This window comes from Hevea brasiliensis, chromosome 15 (genome assembly GCF_030052815.1).
Source record: "Hevea brasiliensis isolate MT/VB/25A 57/8 chromosome 15, ASM3005281v1, whole genome shotgun sequence".
In the NCBI taxonomy this organism is placed as follows: Eukaryota; Viridiplantae; Streptophyta; class Magnoliopsida; order Malpighiales; family Euphorbiaceae; genus Hevea; species Hevea brasiliensis.
Window position 1 is genome coordinate 48,334,562 of NC_079507.1, and position 27,297 is coordinate 48,361,858.

General features: G+C 33.2%; 1 protein-coding gene across 1 annotated transcript; it reads right to left on the reverse strand.

The window, feature by feature from the left end:
* Nucleotides 1–5,071: 5,071 nt before the first annotated feature.
* LOC131174044 (uncharacterized) lies at nucleotides 5,072–7,060 on the reverse strand. The gene has a single exon (XM_058137081.1). The coding sequence runs from the start codon at nucleotides 7,058–7,060 to the stop codon at nucleotides 5,072–5,074; it is 1,989 nt and encodes a 662-aa protein (XP_057993064.1).
* Between the last annotated feature and the right edge of the window lie 20,237 nt (nucleotides 7,061–27,297).

The window sequence follows — 27,297 nt, forward strand, 5'->3', positions numbered from 1 at the left end:
CCTTCAGAACAATGTTGGGGCTAGAGTCGAAGAAGCTCTGGATCAATTGGACCTGGGACAATGTAATCTCTTCTTTCTTGTTGTGTAGCCATACCTATTCATTGCGGCAAATATACATTTTCAATTTTTTTTTTATAGTTACAACAATGCATATATTTCCTTGGTACATTGATTATTATATAAATAGTATAAAAAACATGTAATAAAAGTATTAAATAATGTAAATAAACAGATCTCATTCATTGCATTAACTAATACGTCTGCATTACATTTTCAATACAAAGATATCAGTATAATATTATTTACTACATCAAGAAAATATATAAACATTAAAATACAATATTAGAACCAACTAGGTCAGCCTAACTATTTGATTTACACCACAAAAAAACAGACCATCTGCGACGGAAAAATCCGTCGCAGATGGGCTAATTTTCGTCGCAAAAAATTTTAACGACTGATTTACGACAGATACATTTTCGTAGCTAAAACACTCGTCAGAAAATTTTGCGACCAAAATTCTATCCGTCGCTAATATTTAGCGACGGAATTAGCGACGAAATATGCCGTCACTAATATAAATGAAACTGAATTGATTTTCAGTTACTAGTGTCGTCAGAAAAATGTCGTCGCTAATCCGTCACAAATCTGTGTCTAATTTTATCACTAAATCCGTCGTTAAAGTTATATGGTCTGTCGATAATGCATAAATAATTTTTAAAATTTTAAAATTCCGTCGCTAATTCGTCGTAAATCTGTCAAAAAAATAATATTATTTATTATTAAATTCATTATTTTTTAATTATTTTGTTATTCCTATAGATAAATTAATAAAAAAATCCATAAATCAATACAATATATTAATTATGATTTTCCTAATTAACATAATTAAAATGCATATATTTATAAAGTTGTAAAATAATCCATACAAAGTAGTTAAATTAATAAAATGTAAGTTAAAATACAATCATATTCAGAAAAAATACTATTAATATTCCACACATAATAATATCTTTAAACAGAAACATAAATAGCATAATCAATTATCTAGATTATCCTATGGATTTATAGAGTCTGAAGTGGTTGGATGTGAAGATGTTGCAAACTGAGTACCACCTGTGGTCTTTAACTCCTTTCGCACCTGATCAAGTATTTCAGCCATCATCTCTGCCCTCATTTGTGATGCTTTTTCATTTATAAGTTGTTGAATTTCCTCTTGTGTCATCGCAGGCTGAGAAGATGACCCAGGATAAGCAGATGTGCATGATTGAGAGGTAGATGATCCACTTGTTTGAGATTTTGCAGAAGACCCAAAACCATACACCCTTCCTTTATTAAACCCTCCAGATATTTCTATCCACTTATCCATATCAAATATTGGTGGGGATTCAGAATTAGAACCATATTTCTCCACAATTGCACTTGCATAATCTTCCTAAAGAAATGAAATACAGTAATATCTTATTAAATGAATAGCCAACACAAATAACCTTACATTATAATCTAATACAACTTAATGACAATGAAATTAAATTAGAAAAATATTGTGGTAAAATTAATATTTTCAAAAAAACTTACATCGACCCGTTGTGATTTGCCATCAATGAATACACCATCAACACCCTTTTTGGTGTGAGTTGCTCGAAATACTTCAATCTTATTTGGTGGCCTACCTAACTTCTTTGTCTACAAAATAAAAATTATCGTATTGTGTAATCAATAAAATACACTAAATAATTTTACAACCAACAAAATGCATAACAATAAATAAAAAATAACTTAAATTAAAAAATTATACCAATCGATCCTCATGAATCTCAATTTTGATTGAACCACAAGCATGTTTTGTAATTGACCCATCTTTTACTGTCATTCTATTAATCTTAGCAGATTGTGACTTCTTTCGCCACTCTGGAGAACTCCAATAAGCAACAAGCTCATTCCACACCTCTGCTTTCATCCAGTTTGGTCCTAGATTGTGCAAATAAGCAATATCACTTTTCTTGTGCTTCACCAACATTTCATTCCTAGCTCTGTTAAGAATATCACGAAATCTATCCTTCCCAAGCTTATCCCAAGCAAGACGCACATTCTGCTCTTCAGTTTCATCCCACATGTAACGACCCTAAAAATTTCATAGTCAGATGTTATAAATAAATATGACAATTTATATTTCAATCATCCAATAGATAAGTCATGTCAAACTAGATGAATACCCTAAAATAACAAGTATTATCCATTAAAATCCGACAGCATTTCAGCTGTTTTTCAAACATCTAACAACAAAAAGACACAACCTGTTGAAAAGCCACTTCTATAATAATCATCAACATCCATTAATTCACAACCTTCACACCATATAAATTCAACATATTCAATTGAATTAATTTCAATATAAATAGGTAATTTGTATCTCACTTAGCTCATCCTTCATCTTATTGGGTATTTCTGCCCAAGATAAGTCATGCCAAACTAAATGAATACCCTAAAATAATAAGTATTTTCCATTAAAATCCGGCAGCATTTCAGCTATTTTTCAAACTTCTAAAAATAAAAAGGCACAACCTGTTGAAAAGCCACTTCTATAATAATCATCAACATCCATTAATTCACAACCTTCCCACCATATAAATTCAACATATTCAATTGAATTACTTTCAATATAAATAGGTAATTTGTATCTCACTTGAAATTTTCCAAATAGCTCATCCTTCATCTTGATGGGTATTTCTGCCCAAGTTTTCCATGGAGCTGTAAAGTGCATCTTAATGTCATTGGTTATTGAGCGAGAGACAGATATATCCAAGAAGCTGCACCATTAATAACATTTAAAGTAAAAAAACTTCACTTAATAAGAAAATTTTTTGTAGAAGTTTTGTTTAATTTATCTCAACCATCTTAAATATTGTTACTTACACAAGGCCCCTTAATCTTATCATTTGTCGATTTGTTGGGTTTACTGGTGTTGGCTGCCCTAAATTCGGACCTCTAGTTCGAACTGATGATGATGACGATGCTGCTACTTGCCCCCCTAACTGTAGTGGAGTAGGTGAAACTTGAGTATCCACTGGCAACTGTAGTGGCTCATGTCCTATGCTTTGGTCTTCATTTTGTTCATCCCTCAAAGACTGCATGGGTTGAGACATTGTGTCCTGTCGACCCCGTCCTCTACCTCTAGATGATGATATTCTACGAGGCATCCTGTAAAGCACAATATCCATAAGTACCAAAGAGCAAATAAATGCATATATGTAAGAATTTCATATGGATTACAAGCTATGCAAAAATAATAGCTTCACAATCACATATAATAATAAAACACAAAATTACACAACAACTTAAGCATGAAACAATGAAATTACCCTTTTTGTACTATACAATAATGAAAATCAATCATCATCACTATCATCATCTTTATCGTTTTCATTTTTGTCTTCGTCTTCATCTTCCTCTTCGTCTTCGTCTTCATCTTCATCTTCCTCTTCGTCTTCCTCCTCCTCCTCCTCCTCCTCCTCCTCTTCCTCCTCATCCTCTCTACTTGGTTGCACTAAATGTTGCAATTCACTTTCATCTAACTCTACTATATGATTTGAATCAAGTAGCAAGCATGTATCATCAAGTTCAGTAGTTGGTAAAATTTCTGAAGGTCGAGAGATATCATCTTCTTGGTAAGCGACCTCATCAGAAATAAACCGGTTATCACCTATATCAACCACCTTATGAATGTTAAATGTGCTCCTAGCTTTGGTTTTGAATACTGCACACCAATCACCCCTTGTTTTATTAATTGCAGGATATTTTGTGTAACACACTTGTTGAGCTTGATGGGCTAAAATAAATGGATCATTAGAGGCAAGCCTTGATTTGGGATGAATTTCTATAAGCCCATGCTGAGGATGGACTCTTATCCCTTTATTAGTGTCAAACCATTCACATTTGAAAAGAATTATATTGTTTCCTACTCCAAAATACTCCAACTGTAGTACCTCATTCAACAAACCATAATAATCACTTTCATATTCATTGTAACAACTTCCTTTCACCCAAACACCACTATTCAATGTTTTTCGATCTCTACCATAATCATGTGTATGAAATTTAAAACCATTCACAAAGTACCCCTTATATGATTGAACTGTACGTCCAGGGCCCTGAGCTATTTGGTAGAAGCGCTCTTCAACTTCATTCTTCTCTACATATTCTTTGAACCAATTTGCAAAGTCTTGTTCCCGCAATTGTTCCAATTGTTGGTCATTGATATCTGGTATTATACCTCGTAAATGGTCATCAAACATCCTACACAATAATTTGATCACTTATATGTTGTATTTCATTAATTAAAAAGAGGACACATGTTAGTTAAGAATACTTACTCAATAAATGGTTCGATCTCTTGACAATTCAACAATACATAAATATGAGCAGCAGAATACTCCTCATTTGACATGATCCTTCTATGCGGTATTCGACCAAAAGGTCGACCTGAATGAGTGAAAATTGAAATGCGCCCCATTGGTTCAATGTTTCCCCCATCATCATTTCTTGGAACTTTGTTTAATCTTGTTGGGATTTGTGGCTCAAAGTAATGAGAACAAAAGGTTGATATTTCCTCAATAATGTATGCCTCGACAATTGAACCCTCAACAGAAGCTTTATTTCGGACTTTTTTCTTCAAGTCAAAAAGGAACCTATTATTAACAAATTTGATTGTTATTTCATTAAGAAATATATATGTGAAATAAATAAAAAAGGCATTTTTGCAATATTTACCGCTCGAATGGATACATCCAACGATATTGCACTGGTCCACCTACTTTGGCCTCATAAGCAATATGAATAGGCAAATGCTCCATTGAGTCAAAGAAACCCGGTGGGAATATCTTTTCTAACTTGCAAATTGTTTCAATAATGTTTTTTTCTAATATCTCAATATTGTCCACAAATAGTATAGTTGCAAGAATGTCCCTAAAAATGACTAAGCTCGATTAATGCATCCCAAACCGCTTTAGGCAATATGTCACGAAATGCGATTGGGATCAATCTTTGCATCAATATGTGGCATCATGACTTTTCAATCCAAAAACTTACAGTCCTCCACACTTACAGCCCGTGCGATGTTGGAAGCATATCCATCAGGCAATCTCAAATCCTTTAGCCACTGACAAATTATTTGTTTTTGTTCTTTATTCAAAGTATAAGTGGCTTTAGGTTTGCATACTCTACCATTATATTGCACTAAGTGTAATTCAGGACGCTTGCAATAAACTTTTAAGTCCTCTCTTGCTTTGGAGTTGTCCTTAGTTTTCCCATTCACATCCATAACTGTGTAGAATACATTGTCAAACACATTCTTCTCTATATGCATCACATCTAAATTATGCCGAATTAAATTTGAATTCCAATATGGAAGCTCCCAAAATATACTCCTCTTGACCCAATTATGGTGTACACCAAATCCAGGTATTGTTTGCTTCCCACTAGTTGTCCCAAATACAATATCAGGTAGTGAATTTACTCGATTTTGTATAACATCACCAGACAAACGAGGAGGGGGTGGACTCCTTTCTATGACACCTTTTTTGAATTTATCTTTTTGTCTTCTGTATGGATGGTTGAGAGGAAGAAATTGGCGATGACAATCAAAGAATGATGCTTTCCCACCGTGTTGAAGAACAAAAGCTTTACTACCTTCCATGCAATACGGACAAGCCAATTTTCCATGTGTGCTCCATCCGGATAACATACCATATGCAGGAAAATCACTTACTGTCCATAAAAGTGCTGCTTTCATATGAAAGTTCTGCTTAGTATGAATATCATGAGTCAAAACTCCTTCAGTCCATAACATTTTCAACTCATCAATCAAAGGCCTCAAGAACACATCCAAACTCTTGCCAGGGCTTTTAGGACCCGGAATCACCATATTCAAGAACATATAAGGTTTTTTCATGGCCATCCAAGGAGGTAAGTTATACACTGCAATTATTACTGGCCAACAAGAGTAAGGATTAGAACGTTGCCCAAAGGGATTGAATCCATCAGTGCATAATCCAAGCCGAACATTCCTAGGGTCAGATGCAAACAAAGGATAAGTGCGATCGAAGTGCTTCCATGCCTCACTATCAACAGGATGTGACATAGTCCCATCAGTATGTTGGTTAAAAGCATGCCATACCATGTGCGCTGCGGTTTTGGATGACATAAACAACCTTTGAAGCCTAGGAATCAAAGGCAAGTAACGTAACACTTTAAATGGTAGATTTTTTTGTCGAGCCGTACTTGATTTCCTTGGCTTATACCGAGGGTGACCGCAAGTTTTACATGATGTTCCATCAATGTTTTCTTTGTAATATAGCATGCAATTGTTGACACAGACATCGATTTTTTGATAACCAAGCCCCAGAGTTGACATCATCTTTTTCGTGTTGTAGAAGTTGCTTGGCAAGAGATTACCTTCTGGTAGCATGCTCTTTATTATTGATAATAAATTGTCAAAACAATTATGACTAATGTGGAAATCTGACATGCAATTTAATAGTTGAGATACAGCTGATAAGCGTGTATGATTATTGCAACCTTCCCATAAGGGAGCATTAGCATCATGTAACAAGCCATAGAAACTTGAAGCATTTGGATTTGGTTCCTCTTGTTCAAGGCCCATGAAACAATTTCTCACTCCAGCCATATCCTCATCAAAATTCATTGCTTCCATAACCATACTTCTATAATTATTTGTATCAGTTGGTTGAGTCATATCATCAATTGAAGTACTAGAAGTTGGTAAAGAATTAAATTCAGATGTGAAACCTTCACCATGCGCATCCCACTGAGTATATGCCCCAACAAATCCAAATTTATACAAGTGATAGGTGACATCAATTCTTTGTAGGTATTTCTTGTTCTTACATTTAGAACAAGGACAACGAATCTTGTCATTGGAAGCAACATCTACTTGTGCATAGGCAAAATTTAAAAAATACTCCACCCCAACCTCAAATTCAGGATTAAGGAAGCCATTGACATCTAATCGCTTATACATCCAACTACGATCTACAGACATGATATATATTTTCTGAAATTCAAACAAAAGTGGAAACAATAATTAAAAAATAAAAAATAAATTAGCAACAAAAAAAATTCCTACTGAAAGTGTTTATTCTCATAATGGGCCACCCCATCGCAAGCAGAATTAGAAATAATCCAGTGACTTAAGAGATAATGCCTAATAAAAAAATAATTATTTGAATTTTTCAATAATAAATTTAGTTATTTTAAATAAAACATAGAAATCTATCCTACAAATAGGGGTGGTCAACGATTCAACTGGAACCATAAGATCATTCTCAATTTTGATTTTATTGTTTTTAATTTCTTTTTATTAGATATAAGGTAAAATAATCCATTAAATATATATATATATATATATATATATATTATATTTTAAATTCTTAATAATTTGATCTAAATAAAAAGTTTCCCTTTTTTAATTCAACTTGATCAGATTTTATTGACTATATTTTTTAGTATAATAATATTAAAATCATCTTTAATGCTATGAGATTTTAAGTTTAAATTTTAATTAAAATAAAAATTTTAATTTTAATTATTATAAATATTAATGATAAGTAAAATTTAGATAAAGTTTCAACTAATTTTTCTTTACTAATAATTTTAAAATATATAATTTCTCTCATATATATATATGACCACAGATATGATTATTACTCACTATAGCATCTAAGTTAAGTTTAACAGAATTCTCACATGGTGGATACCAATCTAAAACTAAAATCTAAAACTAATTTAAAACTAATTTTATAATTATGTTAATTAAATAGTTAATTTTTAGTAGTAATTTTATAATTTAATATTGCAAAATTGTAAATATTTATAACGAATAAAAAATAAATTAGTAAATGAGATTCAATGTTTAAGGTTGCTGATTAATTTTATTATAATAAACTAAATAATTTTTAATAAATTAATAATACTTTTAGAATTAAGAATATAGAATTATAATAAAATTTTTGGTATATGTTAAATTACTATTAAATTACTATTCAAATTTTAATTTATGTTAATTATAGTTGTTAACTTTGTAAAGCAAAAGAAGAATTATAGAGAAGATTGAGGAGAAAAGAGAATCAATCTCATTGATGAAGAATGAATCTGTAAAAAAAAAAAAAAAAAAAGTAGTTTCGCTACTAAGCTGCTGACTTTAATACAAGAAATATAGGAAGTTACAGCAGTCAAAAACTAACATATTAACTGTTCTAAAACAAACACTGTACACATGGCTAAGTTTTTGTACCAGCTAGCTAACTTTCACTTCTTTCTTTGCTTTATTTCCTTTGTTGCTATGCTCACTAACTATATAACAATCTGACAATCTATTTCTATATGTTTAGTACATTCATGAAATGTGGGATTTGTAGCAATTTGAAGAGCAGATTTATTGTCAAAAAAGAGCAATGATGGTTGAGAATGAGAAAATGCAAATCATGGAGCAGATAAGATATCCATTGAACTTCATAGGTAGTGGCAGTAAGTGCTCTATACTTTGCTTCTAAAGAAGACCTAGAAATAGTTGTTTGCTTTTTAGCTTTCCAAGAAATCAAGGAAGAACCAGGATAAATGAGATAACTAGTGACTAATTTTCTAGTGTCAACACACCCTGCCTAATCCGAGTCACTGTAAGCCTTAATTTGCATAGGAAAAGACCTAAAAAGTGCTCTATACTCTGCTTCTGAAGAATAGTATAGAGCTCTTGAACTTCATAGGTAGTGGCAGCAAGTGATCTATAATGGTCAAGAAGACCTAGAAATAGTTGTTTGCTTCTTAGCTTTCCAAGAAATCAAGGAAAAACCAAGATAAATGAGGTACCCAGTGACTGATTTTCTAGTGCCAACACACCCTACCTAATCTGAGTCATTGTAAGCCTTAATTTGCGTAGGAGAAGTAGTTGGAAAAAACAAACTAGCACCAGGAGACCCTTTAATATATCTGAGCACATGATGGGAAGCCTGCATATGCAAGGAAGTTGGAGCATCTAGGAACTGACTTAATTATTGTATAGCAAATGAAATGTCAAGCCTAATTGAAGTGAGGTACAATAATCTTCCAATGAGTCTTCTGTATTGGGAGTTATATGGTAGAGGATCACCTTTATTTTTACTAAGCTTGATCTTGGAATCCATAGGTGCTCTAGTTAGTTTAGCATCAAGAAAACTTGCATCAGACAAAATATCCAGGGTATATTTCCTCTAATTGAAAGTAATACCCTACTTGGTTCTTGCTACCACCAAGCCAAGAAAAAATTTGAGTTCCCCCAGGTCCTTGATTTTAAAAGGAGAATCTAAATATGCTTTAACACTTTGAAATTCTTCAAGATTGGTATCAGTTAGAATAATGTCATCTACATAAACCAAGAGAATAATAATGGAATCCTTTGAATTCTTAACAAAAAGGGAATAGTCAGTAACCACCCAATCATTATTCTGCTTAAGGGCAGTAATCTCAACCCACATAGCTTGTCTCCAGGACTCATACTTAACAACTTGATTATAGGTTTTGGTTCTTTATTGATAGTAATAGAAATAGTGTAATGAAACAGAGGAAATGAAAATGAGAATAAGAAAGTACATGAGGCAAAGGATGAGGATTACCTAAAAGTGGAGGTGACTGAGTAGCAGCTGTCGCATATGAAAGGTTACAACGATAAACTAAAATTAACGCAAGAAATTCGAATACAAATCTAAAACTAAAATCAAATAAAAAATAAAACCAAATTACTTACCCGTTGAGCGCTGAAATCAGAAGCAGAAAATTGAGAACAAATTATTGTCGAGAGCGCTGAAACCAAATTACTGAGCAACTCCTCACTGTCGAGAATGAGAGAAAAGAGGAAGAGCCGTTTTGAAAGAGATCGAGGAGATAAAATGCGGCTGTCAACATTAGGGTTTTAAGTCTTACAATCTAAACTTTCTGACGGATTTCTGACGGAATTATTGTCCGTCACAAATATTGTTAATAACCCGTCGCTAATTAGTTTAATATCCGTCACTATTAGCTTAAATTGATACCCGTCATTAATCCGTTGAAAGTCTGTCGCTAAACGAAATTTTTTCTGACGGATTTATTTCCGTCGCAAATTCCGTCTCTGAAACAACTGTTTTTTTGTGGTGTTACCAGACATGATCTTACTAGCTCGTCATACACGTCTTGATCTAGCATGTAGTTGATTTTAGGTAACATGGGCTTCACCAGAGTATGTTTGTTACTGTCACGCATTTTTATACCACTTGACCGAGACATTGTCCTCATAGCGACCCAATTAGCATACTCTTTGACAAATCCTTCAAGTAGTAGTAAATATGATGGGTTATGGTTAGCTTCTAATTTTTGCCATATATAGTCAAGTATACCCTTATCGTGGACACAACTAAAAGGTGAACTTAAAGCTAAATATCTACGTTTATCTGTTAATAGCTCTCCTTCCCATATAATTTCTTGAATGAGCCCATTCACCCTTATCATATGCTTAACAATGCATAGTAGGTAATCCCCCGTACTTGATAGTCTTACTTCCATAGGGAGGTTAATCAAATTCCTAATTAAAGCATGTACCCTTGTTAGTAGTATGCCATAGAGCATATCATTTTGTATGTATCTTGTATATATTTTTATTAATAAAAGGTAATTTTACTTTTCCTTTTACATAATCTATTTATGTGCAATTGAAAAGGACCATTGATATTTTGTTAGAAATTCTATTCTTAAGTTGTTAAGAATATAAGTGACAGTATTTCTAAAATAAAGTATCATAAATTGGTTCACAATCGAGGATACTTCACAAAGGACATGACTTATCTAGAAAGATTGTAATCATGTTTGTTCTCAAGGTATTTATATGAGATATAAATAAGATGGAGTGGTGAGTCTCATGCCATATAACAAACATGATAGGCACTTACACATGATAAGTAGGCCAAACCAGTGACTCTTATGACAAACACATGGAGTTTACTCTTGTCAATGCATTGGTATATATCATATCAGTGCATATAATTTTTAGACCTGAGACAACACAGTTATCTTGTATATAGGTAGTTTGAGTTTGATACTGCTTTCATATTTGTACTATGTATGGGTATATGGGCATGTGTTGGCTCCTACTAGTTATATATGGAGATAGGTGTTGATCAAGATGGAATCCGTCACCCTAAGTAAATAGGGATGAGATCCTATGTTCATTTAATTATTCTTGATGATTTAAGTTCCTGGCTAGAATAGATAGATTTAGTCAGAAAATAGTTTCTGACAAGAAAATCTAATTAATCAAGAATTGGAATTAAAAGAGAACATAATGTTAATAGTGAATGGAGTTTGACATTAACCATGACTCCAGCTGGAATTGGGTTTTTGTAACATAGAGATTCTAGTGTATGGTAACATATGATTAAAGGTTTATTTAAGGTATTCTTTATTAATTGGGCGGACATGGCATGCTATGCTAGGTGTCAACCATGGTTTTTGATGTGCCAGAAATGATTTAGAGAAATCATTTAAGGTAAGAAATAGTTCTAATGATATTATGGGATAATATCATTTATCATTGCTAATAAGTAATGAGCCTAGTAAGTCACACATCTACACAAGTAAATCACTAAGTAAAATGTGACTTAATTGATTAATTAAAGAGTTTAATTAATTAATTAAGTAAGTTTGGTTTGCAATCAGATTGCAAAGTCCCTAGCATGACTTGAAACCAAATCTAGGTTATTGGATGTATAGCATAAATTAAATTTATATTTAATTGTTTAAATATGAATTTAATTTTAATAAATTAATTAATGGAGATTAATTAATCAATTAATTTATATTTGATATAAATTAATTTGAAGAGGAGAAATTATTAATTTTGAGTTGAGAACTCAAATTAAAAAAATTATAAAAGTAAGATTAAATAATATGGTGACATGTGGCACCATGAGATATTGACACATGGCATCATATGATCTTGCCACTTGTCTTCCTATGATGGAAGACCACTTTTCATCATTTGAATGGAGCTTGACACTTGGCTCATTAGGATTAAGTCAACCAAAAGCAAGATTGAATCTAATGGTGACATGTGGCAAGAGTTAGTAAAGTTTGACTTTACTATAAAAGGGGAAAAAGAAGAAAGAGAAAACAAATTTTCTCTTCTTCTTCTCAAGGTGGATGGCCACAGCTCTCTCCCCTTTCTCCTTACTTTTTCATTTTACTTCAAGAAGAAATCCTTGTTCTTCCTTGAATTAAAATTGCTAGAAAAAGTTTCTAGTGTTCAAAACACCCTTTAACCTTTACTAAATCACTAAACCCCATTTTTATGTGTTTGAATTGGCTTGGGAAGTCAACTTGGGGTTGTCATACTTGATCCTTGGTGTGCTTGTGGTGGACAAGCTAGAGGGACTACAATTGGGGTCCTAGAGGCATCAAAAGCAAGTGGGATTCATCAATTGTGCATCAAGAGGTTAGTAACCAAAAACCCCTCTTTTAGTTAGGGTTTAATTGAATCAAATATTAATTCACAATCTATGATGGCAAATGAAAGTTTAAAGCATGCTAAAATGTATTTTAGTGTGCAATTGGGCATTAAAAATTGATTAGGACCATAAAACACATGTATGATGCATGAAATCCTAGAATTGGTTTTGAAATTTCAATGTTTTAAATGCCCTAAATCCATGCTTCCACTCCTTCAATTGGTATCAGAGCCATGATATTTTCCATTTAGATTGTTTATGAGGCTTAATTGTGTGATTGGATCAAATTTGGGTTAATTTGAAGTTGGTTCGGATCAAAGAAAACCAAAAAAATCAAACTGCCACAAGAAACACGGCTTGGGCCGTGTTCTGGGCATTTACACGGTCTAGGACATGTTTTCTAGTGCCCACGGCCATGTCCCTCTTTGCCTCAGCCCGTGTTGCACAGAGCGTTTACACGGCCCGGGCCATGTCGGTCTGCGCCCCAGGCCGTGTTCTTTGGATCTGGGCGTGTTAGGCCGTGTTGGGCTTGGTTTTGGGCCCATCATGCAATTATTGTGTATTTTAAAGCCCAAAATTAAGCCTATAACTAATTAAATTATTTAATTAGGAATTTTAATCACACAATTAATTTATGAAAATTGTTTTCATAAAATTAAATTTGGAAAAGGGTTTCTAAATTTAAATTTATTTAAATAAGATTCAAATTTGAATTTTAGTTGAATATGTGATATTCAATTTAATTTTAAGCATGTATATTTTTATTTAATTGTTAAATTTTAAATATACATGGTGGATGATCATGGACAATAAAAGACCAATGTGATTGGATTTATTTACTTATTTTAATTTTTCTTTGGAATGTAAAATAATTAATTTATTTTAGTAGCTTGTATCATAAATGTTATGATAACTTAGGATGTAATTTCATTTATTTAAGGACTTTAAGTCCATATTCTTTTAAATTCACCTTGGTATGCTGAGGGTTACAATTTAATTGGATTGCAAGAAAAACAAGGAGGTCAAGAGCATTTGTGGGACCTGTGGGAAGAAATCAAGATCAAGGGTTGATTATGTACTCCTTCAGCAACTCTTATAAAACGAATGAATGAAATAAACCTAGGAATGCTCTGATTCAATTCTTAGTGGCTCAGAATTGAATCCCTTAGAAAGTCTATGATCATACCATATTATTTGTTTATCCATGTATGCATGACATGTATATGAATGTATGCAAGTATGTGATATATGCATGCCAATTGGATAATATGCAAAGTGAGACCATAATAGTAATTAAGCTCACCACAAAATCTTTCAAACAAATGATTAAGTTGGAAATGGTATAATTAAGGTAATTATATCATAGCCCTCCATTGAGGCAATTATTTTAAGAAATTTTAAATACTTGCATTATTAGCTTTATGAGCTTGGATATGATGCATTTATTTAAGAGATTTTCTTAAGAATAATTGTTAAGCATAGGATGTTGTAAGTATATAAATGGTTGGTGGCCAATAATGGATGTGCCTGAGGTCATTAAAATTATTTGTATGCCTACTAGCTCAATGGGATTAACTTAACTAATGGAAGATAAATCAATAATGGATGTGCTTGAGATTTTGAGCATTAGGGGCCAAATAAATGATTGAACCTCACATGAGATGTGATGGGCAAGGAGTTGCTTACTTATAGTTTATTGTAATTTCAATAATGGATGTACCTGAGGATGATCAATAAGACTGTAAGAATTTAATTACTCACTAGAAATCTATCTAACTAGGATTTCCGTTTTCTACTTTGGAAGTGTAGGATTCGCCAAGTTAGTGGGAGGACCAATTTGATTAAAAGACCATAATCATTTTGGTTAATTACTTGATACATTTACTAATTAATCTTGTTATTTTCTGTAGTTTATTTTCTGATAATCATGAACACACAACAACCACCACCATCCAATATCCTTGCGAGCATACTTGATCACAATAGGTTGACTAGACCTAACCTTTCTGATTGGCTCAAAAATTTAAAGCTTATCCTAAACCTAAAATGTATTGGATATGTTCTAGATTCAAAGATTCCTAGTCCCTTGCCTCCAGGGGCCACTCCAGAGGAATCAGAGACTTTGGACAAGTGGAAGGAGCATGATATGAGAGCCAGATGCTACATGCTAGCTTCTATGACTAATGAGTTACAGAAGCAACATGAGAACATGCAAAGTGCGAATGAGATCCTTCTTCACCTGCAAGAGTTGTATGGTGAGCACAGCAAGAATGCTAGATATGAGATATCTACGTAGCTATTCCGCATGAGAATGTCGAAGGGATAGAATGTAGGAAATCATGTCCACAAGATGATTCGACTCATTGAGCAGCTGGAACATCTTGATTTTCATATGGATTTCCAACTGCAGACGGATTTGATCTTTAAGTCCCTACCAGAGTCATTTGGGAATTTTGTGACAAATTTCCATATGACCAAGCAAGAGTGCACTCTGGCTGGGTTACTTAACATGCTGGTTATTACCCAAAAGAATATGCCAGGCAATAAAGGAAAAGAGGTAGCTTTGGTTTTTGCTGGAAAGTCCAAGAAGAAGAAGGGCAATAAGAAAAAGAAGCCTTAAGTTCCAGGACCTTTAAAGAAGATAGCCAAATAGAAAGGCAAGACTGAAGCTGACAAAGGCAAAGGAAAGTGTTTCCATTGCCAGAAGGATGGGCACTGGAAGAGAAACTGCCAGAGTATCTTACTTCTCTGAAGGACAAGAAGGATAGACCTTCAGAAGGTATGTCTGTTTCTTGTTATTTACATTCTGATGGTGCTCATAGTTCATCTATAGCTTGGGTTTTAGATACTGATGCTAGTTCTCACATTACTTTTGATATGCAGGAACTAGCAAGTAGCAGCAGCTTGCAGACACGAGATGATAGAGTCCGGATTGGCAATGGCTCAACTGTTAAAGCTTTAGCCATAGGATCTAAATTTTTGTACCTGTATGGACATGTTTTGTATCTAAATAATATTTTGTATGTACCTGATGCTTTCAAGAACATCATTTTTTTATCTATGACTAGAAATGGTTATGAATTTTAGTTTACAAATGATGTTTGCAATATTTATTTTGGAAACGAATATGTTGGCTCGGGTTATATGCATGATGGACTTTATTATTTGGATAATAATGTTAAATACAAATCTAATGCAAGCAATCTAAATGAATGTAATGCCATGATGAAAATCAACTCAAGTTCAAAATATATTTGGCACTTAAGATTAGGTCATGTTACAGAAGATAGGATTACAAAGCTGGAGAAAATGGGGATTTTATCCTCATTGGGCTCTGAACCTACTCCAACTTGTGAATCCTGCCTTCAAGGAAAAATGACTAGATTACTTTTTGTTGGACAGGGGTTAAGAGCTGAAAATATTTTGGAACTTATACATAGTGATGTATGTGGTCCATTTAAGGAAATGGCTAGAGGTGGTTTTCATTATTTTATTACCTTTACTGATGATAAATCAAGGTTTGGGTATTTGTATTTGATGAAATACAAGCATGAATCCTTTGAAAAGTTCAAAGAATTTAAATCTGAAGTAGAAAATCGAACAAGAAAAAGTATTAAAACTCTTCGATCAGATCGTGGAGGTGAATACTTAAGTACTGAATTTGATGAATACTTGAAAAAGCATGGCATTATCTCCCAGCTGACTCCTCTAGGAACGCCATAATTAAATGGTGTATCTGAAAGGAGAAATCGCACCCTATTAGATATGGTACACAGTATGATGAGCTATACTGATATGCCAATCTCCTTTTAGGGATTTGCATTAGAATTAACTTTGCATATTCTGAATAGGATTCCATCAAAATCAGTCTCTTCCACACCTTATGAGATATGGCATGGAAGAAAACCGAGTCTTAAACATGTTAAGATTTGGGGTTGTCCAGCTTACATTAAAAAGTTGAAAACTGATAAATTGGAAACCAAATCAGAAAGTGGTCGATTTGTTGGGTATCCAAAAGAAAGTTTTGGATATTATTTTTATTTGCCTACGTCACAAAAGGTTGTGGTAAGTAGAGATGCCGTATTTCTTGAATAACAGTTCATTCAAGAAAGTGGCAAAGGAAGGCAAATAGAGTTAGAATTAGAAAATTCTGACCAACCAACAAATCAGATGGATATAGATCCATCTAGTCAACCTATGCCTATTGATAAAACATCTACAATAATTCCTTGCAGATCAACCAGGATATCTCTGTTAGTAGTATGCCCTAGAGCATATCATTTTGTATGTATCTAGTACATATTTTATTAATAAAAGGCAATTTCACTTTTCCGTTTACATAATATATTTATGTGTAATAGAAAAGGTCCATTGATATTTTGTTAGAAATTATATTCTTAAGTTGTTAAGAATATGAGTGACAGTATTTCTAGCACAAAGTATCATAAATTACTTCACAATCGAGGATACTTCACAAAGGACATGACTTATCCAGAAATATTATAATCATGTTTGTTCCCAAGGTATTTATATGAGATATAAATAAGATGGAGTGGTGAGTCTCATGCCACATAACAAACATGATAGGCACTTATACATGATAAGTAGGCCGAACCAGTGACGCTTAAGCACATGGAGTTTACTCTTGTCAATGCATTATCGTATATCATATCAGTGCATATAATCTTTAGACCTGAGATAACACAGTTATCTTGTATATAGGTGGTTTGAGTTTGATACTGTTTTCATACTTGTACTGTGTATAGGTATATGGGCATGTGTTGGCTCCTACTAGTTATATATGGAGATAGGTGTTGCTCAAGATGGAATCCGTTACCCTAAGTAAATAGGGATAAAATCCTATGTTCATATAATTGTTCTTGATGTTTCAAAGTTCCTGGCCAGGATAGATAGATTTAGTCAGAAAAGAGTTTCTGATAAGAAAATCTAATTAATCAAGAACTGGAATTAAAAGAGAACATAATATTCATAGCAAATGGGGTTTGACATTAACCATGACTCCAGCTCAAATTGAAATTTTGTAACGGAGAGATTCTAATGCATGGTAACATATGATTAAAGGTTCATTTAAGATATTCCTTGTTACTGATTAGGTGATCATGGCACGCTATGCTAGGTGTCAACCATGGTCTATGAGATGCCTAAAATGATTTAGAAAAATCATTTATGGTAAGAAAGAGTTCTGATGATATTAAGAGTTAATATCATATCTCATTGCCAATTAGTGATGAGCTTAGTGAGTCACACACATACACAAGTTAATCACCAAGTAAAATATGATTTAATTAGTTAATTAAAGAGTTTAATTAATTAATTAAATAGGTTTGGTTTGCAATGAGATTGCAAAGTCCCTAGCATGGCTTGAAACCAAATCTAGGTTATTGGATGTATGGTATAAGTTAAATTTATATTTAAAGTGTTTAAATATGAATTTAATTATAAGAAATTAATTAATGGAGATTAATTAATTAATTTATTTATATTTGATATAAATTGATTAGAAGAGGAGGAATAATAATTTGGAGTTAAGAACTCAAAATTAAAATATAAGGGTAATTTAGTCATTTCACATGGTGACATGTGGCACCATGAGATGGTGACACATGGCACTATATAAGCTTACCATTTGTCTTCCTATCATGTAAGATTATCAAAGTCAAGATTAAGTCTAGCTTTGACACTTGGCTTAATGAGATTAAGTCAATTAAAAATAAGATGCAATGTGGTGGTGACATGTGGCAAAGGGTTAATGAGATTTTAACCTAAGTATAAAAGGAAAAGAAAGAAGAAACAAATTTATTCTTCTTCCTCTCTTCAAAGTGGACGGCACCTTTGGAGAGTCCATCTCCTCTCTTCTTTTCTCACTTGATTCAAAGAAAAATCCCTTGGTTTCTATGAATTAAAATTGCTAGGAATTGTTTCTAATGTCCTATACACACATATAACCTCTCTAAAAGCAAAACCCCAAATTATAATTAGTTGGCAAAGGTTTGAGAAGCAAAATTAGGGGCTGCCATTGGTGATCTTGGTGTGAACAAGCTAGAGGGACAACACTTGAGGTCCTGGGAGCTTCCTAAAGGTGTCAATTATATCCATAGTGCATCAAAGAGGTTAGTGCCCAAATTTTTCTTTCAAATTAGGGTTTAATTGAATTAATTTATTAATTCACAATCTTAAATGGAAAATTAAGATTTTAATACATATTAAAAGTGTTTTAATATGCAATTGAGCATTGAAATTAATTAGGCACATAAGAGATGTGGCATGATGCATGAAACCCTAGAAAAAAAATTTTGAAATTCAATGCTCCAATGCACCAATTACCATGCTTCCGCTCCTTCAATTGATATCAAAGCCACTATATTTGCAATTAAGATTGTATATGATGTTTAATTGTGTGATTGGATCAAATTTGGATTGATCTAAAGCTGTTTGGGTGTTCATGTGTGGCGGCATCAATGTCACGGTGCTCATAGGTGGCGGTATAGTTGAGATGAACACCCTAAGGGTGCGTTTTGGTTTTGGGCTTCTTTATGCAATTTTTGTATATCTTAAGGCCCATAATTAGGCCCATACCTAATTAAATTATTTAATTAGAAATTTTAATTACACAATTAATTATTAAAAAATGTTTTCAAGGTATTAAATTTGGAAAGGGTTTCTAAATTTAAATTTGTTTGAATGAGATTCAAATATGAATTTTTTGGTTGAATATGTGATATTCAATTTAATTTTTTAGTATGTATATTTTATTTAATTGTTAAATTTTAATATGCATGATGAATGATCATGGATAATAAATGACCAATGTGATTGGATTTATTTCTTTTATTTTTCTTTGGGTTATAAAATAATTAATTTTATTTTAGTGGCATGTATTATAAATATTGTAATAATTTGGGTTGTAATTTCATTTATTTGAGGATTTTAAAGTCCATATTCTTGTAAATTCGCCTTGGTATGCTAAGGATTACAATATAATTAGATTGCAAGAAAAACAAGGAGGTCAAGAGCATTAGTGGAACCAGTGGGAGGAAATCAAGATCAAGTATTGATTATGTACTCTTTCAGCAACTCTTGTAAAATGGATGAATGAAATACACCTAGGAATGCCCTGATTCAATTCTTGGTGGCTCAGAATTGAATCCCTTAGAAAGTCCATGATCATACTATATTATTTGTTTATCCATTTATGCATGAGATGTATGGAAATGTATGCAAGTATATGATATATGCATGTCAATTGGATAATGTGCAAAGTGGGACCATAATAGTAATTAAGTCGACCACTAAATCTTCCAAACAAATGATTAAGTTGGAAATAGTATAATTAAAGTAATTATATCATGAGCCCTCCATTGAGACAATTATTTTAAGAAATTTTAAATACTTGCATGTGATGCATTTATTTAAGAGATTTTCTTAAGAATAATTGTTAAGCATGAGATGTTGCAAATATGTAAATAGTTGATGGCCAATAATGGATGTGCCTGAGGACATTAAAATTATTTGCATGTTTACTGGCTCAATGGGATCAACTTAACTAATGCAAGATAAATCAATAATGGATGTGCCTGAGATTTTGAGCATTAGGGGCTAGATAAATGATTGAATCTCACATGAGATGTGATGGGAAAGGAGTTGCTCACTTTATAGTTTATTGTAATTCTAATAATAGATATGTCTGAGGATGATCAATAAGACTATAAGAATTCAATCACCCACTAGAAATCCATCCAATTAGGTTTTTCTTGCAATCATTTATTTGAGGATTTTAAAGTCCATATTCTTGTAAATTCGCCTTGGTATGCCAAGGATTACAATGTAATTAGATTGCAAGAAAAACAAGGAGGTCAAGAGCATTAGTGGAACCAGTGGGAGGAAATCAAGATCAAGTATTGATTATGTACTCTTTCAGCAACTCTTGTAAAATGGATGAATAAAATACACCAAGGAATGCCCTGATTCAATTCTTGGTGGCTCAGAATTGAATCCCTTGGAAAGTCCATGATCATACCATATTATTTGTTTATCCATGTATGCATGAGATGTATAGAAATGTATGCAAGTATATGATATATGCATGTCAATTGGATAATGTGCAAAGTGGGACCATAATAGTAATTAAGTCGACCACTAAATCTTCCAAACAAATGATTAAGTTGGAAATGGTATAATTAAAGTAATTATATCATGGGCCCTCCATTGAGGCAATTATTTTAAGAAATTTTAAATACTTGCATGTGATGCATTTATTTAAGAGATTTTCTTAAGAATAATTGTTAAGCATGAGATGTTGTAAATATGTAAATAGTTGATGGCCAATAATGGATGTGCCTGAGGACATTAAAATTATTTGCATGTTTACTAGCTCAATGGGATCAACTTAACTAATGCAAGATAAATCAATAATGGATGTGCCTGAGATTTTGAGCATTAGGGGCTAGATAAATGATTGAATCTCACATGAGATGTGATGGGAAAGGAGTTGCTCACTTATAGTTTATTGTAATTCCAATAATGGATATGTCTGAGGATGATCAATAAGACTATAAGAATTCAATCACCCACTAGAAATCCATCCAATTAGGTTTTCTGTTTCCTACTTTGGAAGTGTAGGATTCACTAAGTTAGTGGGAGGACCAATTTAATTAAAAGACCATAATCATTTTAGTTAATTGCTTGATACATTTACTAATTAATCTAGTTATTTTCTGCAGTTAATTTTATGATAATAATGAGCACACAACAACCACCACCATCCAATATCCTTGCGAGCATACTTAATCACAATAGGTTGACGAGACCTAATCTTTCTTATTGGCTAAGAAATTTAAAACTTATCCTGAACCTAGAACGTATTGGATAAGTTTTAGACTCAAAGGTTCCTGGTCCCTTACCTCCAGAGGCCACTCAAGAGAAACTAGATACTTTAGACAAGTGGAAGGAGCATAATATGAGAGCCAAATGTTACATGCTTGCTTCTATGAGTAATGAGTTATAGAAGCACCATGAAAATATGTAAAATGCAAGTGAGATCCTCCTTCACCTACAAGAGTTATAAGGTGAGCATAGCAGGAATGCTAGGTATGAGATATCTAAACAGCTATTCCGCATGAGGATGTTTGAGGGACAGAATGTAGGAGATCATGTCCACAAGATGATTCGGCTTATTGAGCAACTGGAACATCTTGACTTTCACATGGATTTTCAACTGTAGATGGATTTGATCCTTCAGTCCCTGCCTGAGTCATTTGGGAAATTTGTGACAAATTTCCATATGACAAAGCAAGAGTATACTTTGGCTGGGTTACTTAACATGCTGGATATTGCTCAAAAGAATATGTCGGGTAATAAAGGAAAAAATGTGGCTTTGATTTATCTTCTTCTTTTGCCGGAAAGTCCAAAAAGAAGAAGAGCAATAAGAATAAGAAACCTCAAATTCCTGGACCTTCCAAGAAGATAGCCAAACAGAAGGGTAAGACTGAAGCTGACAAAGGCAAGGGAAAGTGTTTCCACTGCCAGAAGGATAGGCACTGGAAGAGGAACTGCCCAGAGTATGGCAATCTGAATGAATGTAATGCCATGATGAAAATCAACTCAAGTTCAAAATATATTTGGCACTTAAGATTGGGTCATGTTGCAGAAGAAAGGATTGCAAAGCTGAAGAAAATGGAGATTTTATCCTCATTAGGTTCTGAACCTACTCCAACTTGTGAATCCTGCCTTCAAGGCAAAATAACTAGATCACCTTTTGTTGGACAAGGGCTAAGAGCTGAAAATATTTTGAAACTTATACATAGTGATGCATGTGGTCCATTTAAGGAAATGGCTAGAGGCAGTTTTCATTACTTTATTACCTTTATTGATGATAAATCAAGGTTTGGGTATTTGTATTTGATGACATACAAACATGAATCCTTTGAAAAGTTTAAAGAATTTAAATGTGAAGTAGAAAATCAAACAAGAAAAAGTATTAAAACTCTTCGATCAGATCATGGAGGTGAATACTTAAGTATTGAATTTGATGAATATTTGAAAGAGCATGGCATTGTCTCCCAACTGACTCCTCCAGGAATGCCACAACTGAATGTATCTGAAAGGAGAAATTGTACCCTATTAGATATGGTACGCAGTATGATGAGCTATAATGATATGCCAATCTCCTTTTGGGGATTTGCATTAGAATCAGCTTTGCATATTCTAAATAGGATTCTATTAAAATCAATTTCTTCCACACCTTATGAGATATGACATGGAAGAAAACCGAGTTTTAAGCATGTTAAGATTTGGGGTTGTCCAGCTTACATTAAAAAGTTGAACACTAATAAATTGGAAACCAAATTAGAAAAAGGTCGATTTGTTAGATATCCAAAAGAAAGTTTTGGATATTATTTTTATTTGCCTACATCACAAAAGGTTGTGATAAGCAGAGATGCCATATTTCTTGAACAACAGTTTATTCAAGAAGGTGGTAAAGGAAGGCAAATAGAGTTAGAATTGGAGAATTCTGATCAACCAACAGATCAAATGGATATAGATCCATCTAGTCAACCTACACCTATTGATGAAATATCTACAGTAATTCCTCGCAGATCGACTAGGATATCTCACCCACCAGTGAGATATGGTTTTCTTCATGAAGATGAACAAGAGTTGTTTACTCATAAAGAAGTAGATCATGGAGATGATCCTCTTACCTATGAAGAAGCTATATCAGATATAGATTCTTCAAAATGGATTGAAGCTATGAAATCCGAAATTGATTCCATGCATAAGAACCAAGTTTGGGACCTTGTCAACCCACCTGAAGGTATTGTACCTATAGGGAATAATGGGTTTTCAAGAAGAAAATTGGTTCTGATGGAAAGGTAGAGACCTATAAAGTAAGGCTAGTAGCGAAAGGGTTTTGCCAAAGGCAAGGAATTGACTATGAGGAGACTTTCTCTCCTGTTGCCATACTTAAATCAATTAGGATTCTATTAGCGATAGCTGCATACTATGATTATGAGATTTGGCAGATGGATATCAAAACAGCTTTTCTCAATGGATACATTGATGAAAACATTTTCATGGAACAACCTAGGGGTTTTGAATCCCAAGATAGTTCCAAGGTATGCAAGCTAAAACGATCCATTTATGGGTTGAAACAAGATTCGAGTAGTTGGAACATCCATTTTGATGAAGCCATTAAGTCATTTGGTTTTATAAAAAATGTGGATGAACCATGTGTATATAAGAAGGTTAGTGATAATGCTGTCACTTTCCTTGTCTTATATGTGGATGACATTCTGTTGATAGGTAATAACATAGGTATGTTGTCAACTGTCAAGGTATGGTTGTCAAATACATTCTCCATGAAAGACTTAAGGGAGACAACTTATATTCTTAGAATTCGCATCTATAGAGATAGAGTGAAAAGAATAATTGGTTTATCCGAAAGTCTATACTTGGAAAAGGTGTTAAAGAGGTTTAACATTCTTGATTCCAAGAGAGGATTGTTACCAGTGAGACATGGTAACCACCTTTCTAAAGAGATGTCTCCAAAGACACTATAAAAAAGAGATAAAATGGCTAGGATTCCATATGCTTTGGCTATTGAAAGTTTGATGTATGCAATAATGTGTACTAGGCCGAATATCGCATGTGCTATTAGTTTGATTAGCAGGTTTCAATCCAATCCAGGTTTGGAAAACTGGATAGCTGTCAAGAATATCCTTAAGTATTTGAGAAGAACTAAGGATTTATTCTCGATTTATGGAGGTGGCAACTTGCAATTGGATGGTTATACTAATTCTGATTTTCAATCAGATATCGATGATAGAAAGTGTCCCTCTATTTTTATGTTCATTTGTAATGGAGGTGCAGTCAGTTGGAAGAGTTCCAAGTAGAGTACGACTACTGATTCCACTACAGAGGCCGAGTACATTACTGCATCAGATGCTGCAAAAGAGGCTGTTTGGATAAAGAAGTTCGTGACCGAACTTGCAGTAGTTCCTTCCATTGAGTCAGCAGTTCCCCTCTACTGTGACAACAATGGAGCGTTCATACAGGCTAAGGAACCCCTGTCTCACTAGAAATCTAAACACATAGAAAGACGCTACCACATTATCAGAGAGATAATTGGGAGAGGCGATGTTGCCATGCAGAAAATAACATCAACTGAAAATCTAGCTGATCCCTTCACGAAGCCTATGTCACAAACTCAATTAGACTGACATCTTGAAAAGATGGGTCTAAGACATTGTAATGAATGGCTCTAGTGCTAGTGGGAGATTGTTAGTAGTATGCCCTAGAACATATTATTTTGTATGTATCTAGTATATATTTTATTAATAAAAGGCAATTTCACTTTTTTGTTTACATAATATATTTATGTATAATAGAAAAGGTCCATTGATATTTTGTTAGAAGTTTTTATTTTTAAGTTGTTAAGAATATGAGTGACAGTATTTCCAGCACAAAGTATCATAAATTGGTTCACAATCGAGGATACTTCACAAAGAACATGACTTATCTAGAAATATTATAATCATGCTTGTTTCCAAGGTATTTATATGAGATATAAATAAGATAGAGTGGTGAGTCTCATGCCACATAACAAATATGATAGACACTTATACATGATAAGTAGGCTAAACCAGTGATGCTTATGACAAGCACATAGAGTTTACTCTTGTCAATGCATTGTCATATATCATATCAGTGCAGATAATCTTTAGACCTAAGATAACACAGTTATCTTGTATATAAGTGGTTTGACTTTGATACTACTTTCATACTTGTACAGTGTATAGGTATATGGGCATGTGTTGGCTCCTACTAGTTATATATGGAGATAGGTGTTGATCAAGATGGAATCCGTTGCCCTAAGTAAATAGGGATAAAATCCTATGTTCATTTAATTGATCTTGATGTTTTAAAGTTCCTAGCCAGGACAGACAGATTTAGTCAGAAAAGAGTTTCTGACAAGAAAATCTAATTAATCAAGAACTGAAATTAAAAGAGAACATAATGTTCATAGCAAATGGGGTTTGACTATTAGTAGTATGCCCTAGAGCATATCATTTAGTATGTATCTTGTACATGTTTTTATTAATAAAAGGCATTTTTACTTTTCTGTTTACATAATATATTTATGTGCAATAGAAAAGGTCCATTGATATTTTGTTAGAAATTCTATTCTTAAGTTGTTAAGAATATGAGTGACAGTATTTCTAGTACAAAGTATCATAAATTACTTCACAATCTAGGATACTTCACAATAAGGACATGACTTATCCAGAAAAATTATAATCCTGTTTATTCCCAAGTTATTTATATGAGATGTAAATAAGATGGAATTGTGAGTCTCATGCCATATAACAAACATGATAGGCACTTATACTTAATAAGTAGGCCGAACCAGTAATATTTATGACAAGCACATGGAGTTTACTCTTGTCAATGTATTGTCATAAATCATATCAGTGCATATAATCTTTAGACCTGAGATAGCACAATTATCTTGTATATAGGTGGTTTGAGTTTGATACTACTTTCATACTTGTACTGTGTATGGGTATATGGGCATGTATTGGCTCCTACTAGTTATAAATGGAGGTAGGTGTTGATCAAGATAGAATCTGTTACCCTAAGTAAATAGGAATAAAATCCTATATTCATTTAATTGTTCTTGATGTTTCAAGTTCCTGGCTTGGACAGATAGATTTAATCAGAAAAGATTTTCTGATGAGAAAATCTTTTTAATCAAGAACTGAAATTAAAAGAGAATATAATATTCATGGCAAATAGTGTTTGACATAAACCATGACTCCAGCTCGAATTGGAATTTTATAACAGAGAGATTTTAGTGCATGGTAACATATGATTATAGGTTCATTTAAGGTAAACCTTATTATTGATTGGGTGGCTATGGTGTAACACCCTCACTGTAGCAATCTCGTACATTCTACTGTTCCGGTGACCAGTATTGGTCCGGACAACTAGAACATCCGGAAAAATATTTAAACTAAAGTGAGGAACCATAATTAACTCAAATATTAATAAGAAAAATCTAGGAAAAATTTTAGAAATAAAATACAACTAAGTTAAATGAGTCGGTACCCTAGCGATGGGTAACCTAGTGGGAAGTTGGGGTTCTCGCAACTAGGAGCCCTAGGCCCGAGAAAAAATTCATAAAATAATTTTTGGAACTCCAGAGAAGGTTCATTAAGGTTCTTATGACATTAGAATGCCAAGAAAATGCTTAGAAAAATTTTTCAATCGGTACAGACAATTTTGGTCTGTTAAGCCAAACGGAGGGCATTTTGGTCATTTCGCCTTCAGAGGTGATTTTTGGTCGACTTGTCCAGTTAAGTAAATAATTATTATGACACAAAATGTGAATAAATATTGCAAAAAATTAAATTGAAATTAAGTAAATAAGAAAAGGAAAGAAAATGAAAGAAATTTGAATTATGACATCATTATGATGTCATTAAACATCCTCCCACCCAACCAAATTTTGACACATCATTATAAACTACTTAAAAATGAATAAAAGGAGATAAAAATTAAAGAACTAAACAGCTATCTTCAACCTTTGGGGCAGCCAAAAACGTAGAGAGAGAGAGAGAGGAAGGAAAACTCCATTAAAGCTTCACCAAGCTTGAGTTCACCACCCAAATCACCCCAGAACCCTAACTTCCCTTCACAAATATTTACCCTTACACCTAGAGGAAGTCTTGGTCAGCAAAAAGAAAGAGAA

Bases quoted from the DNA above. Each gene is read 5' to 3' on its own strand.
- LOC131174044 (XM_058137081.1), bottom strand. From the start codon at position 7,060: ATGTCTGTAGATCGTAGTTGGATGTATAAGCGATTAGATGTCAATGGC.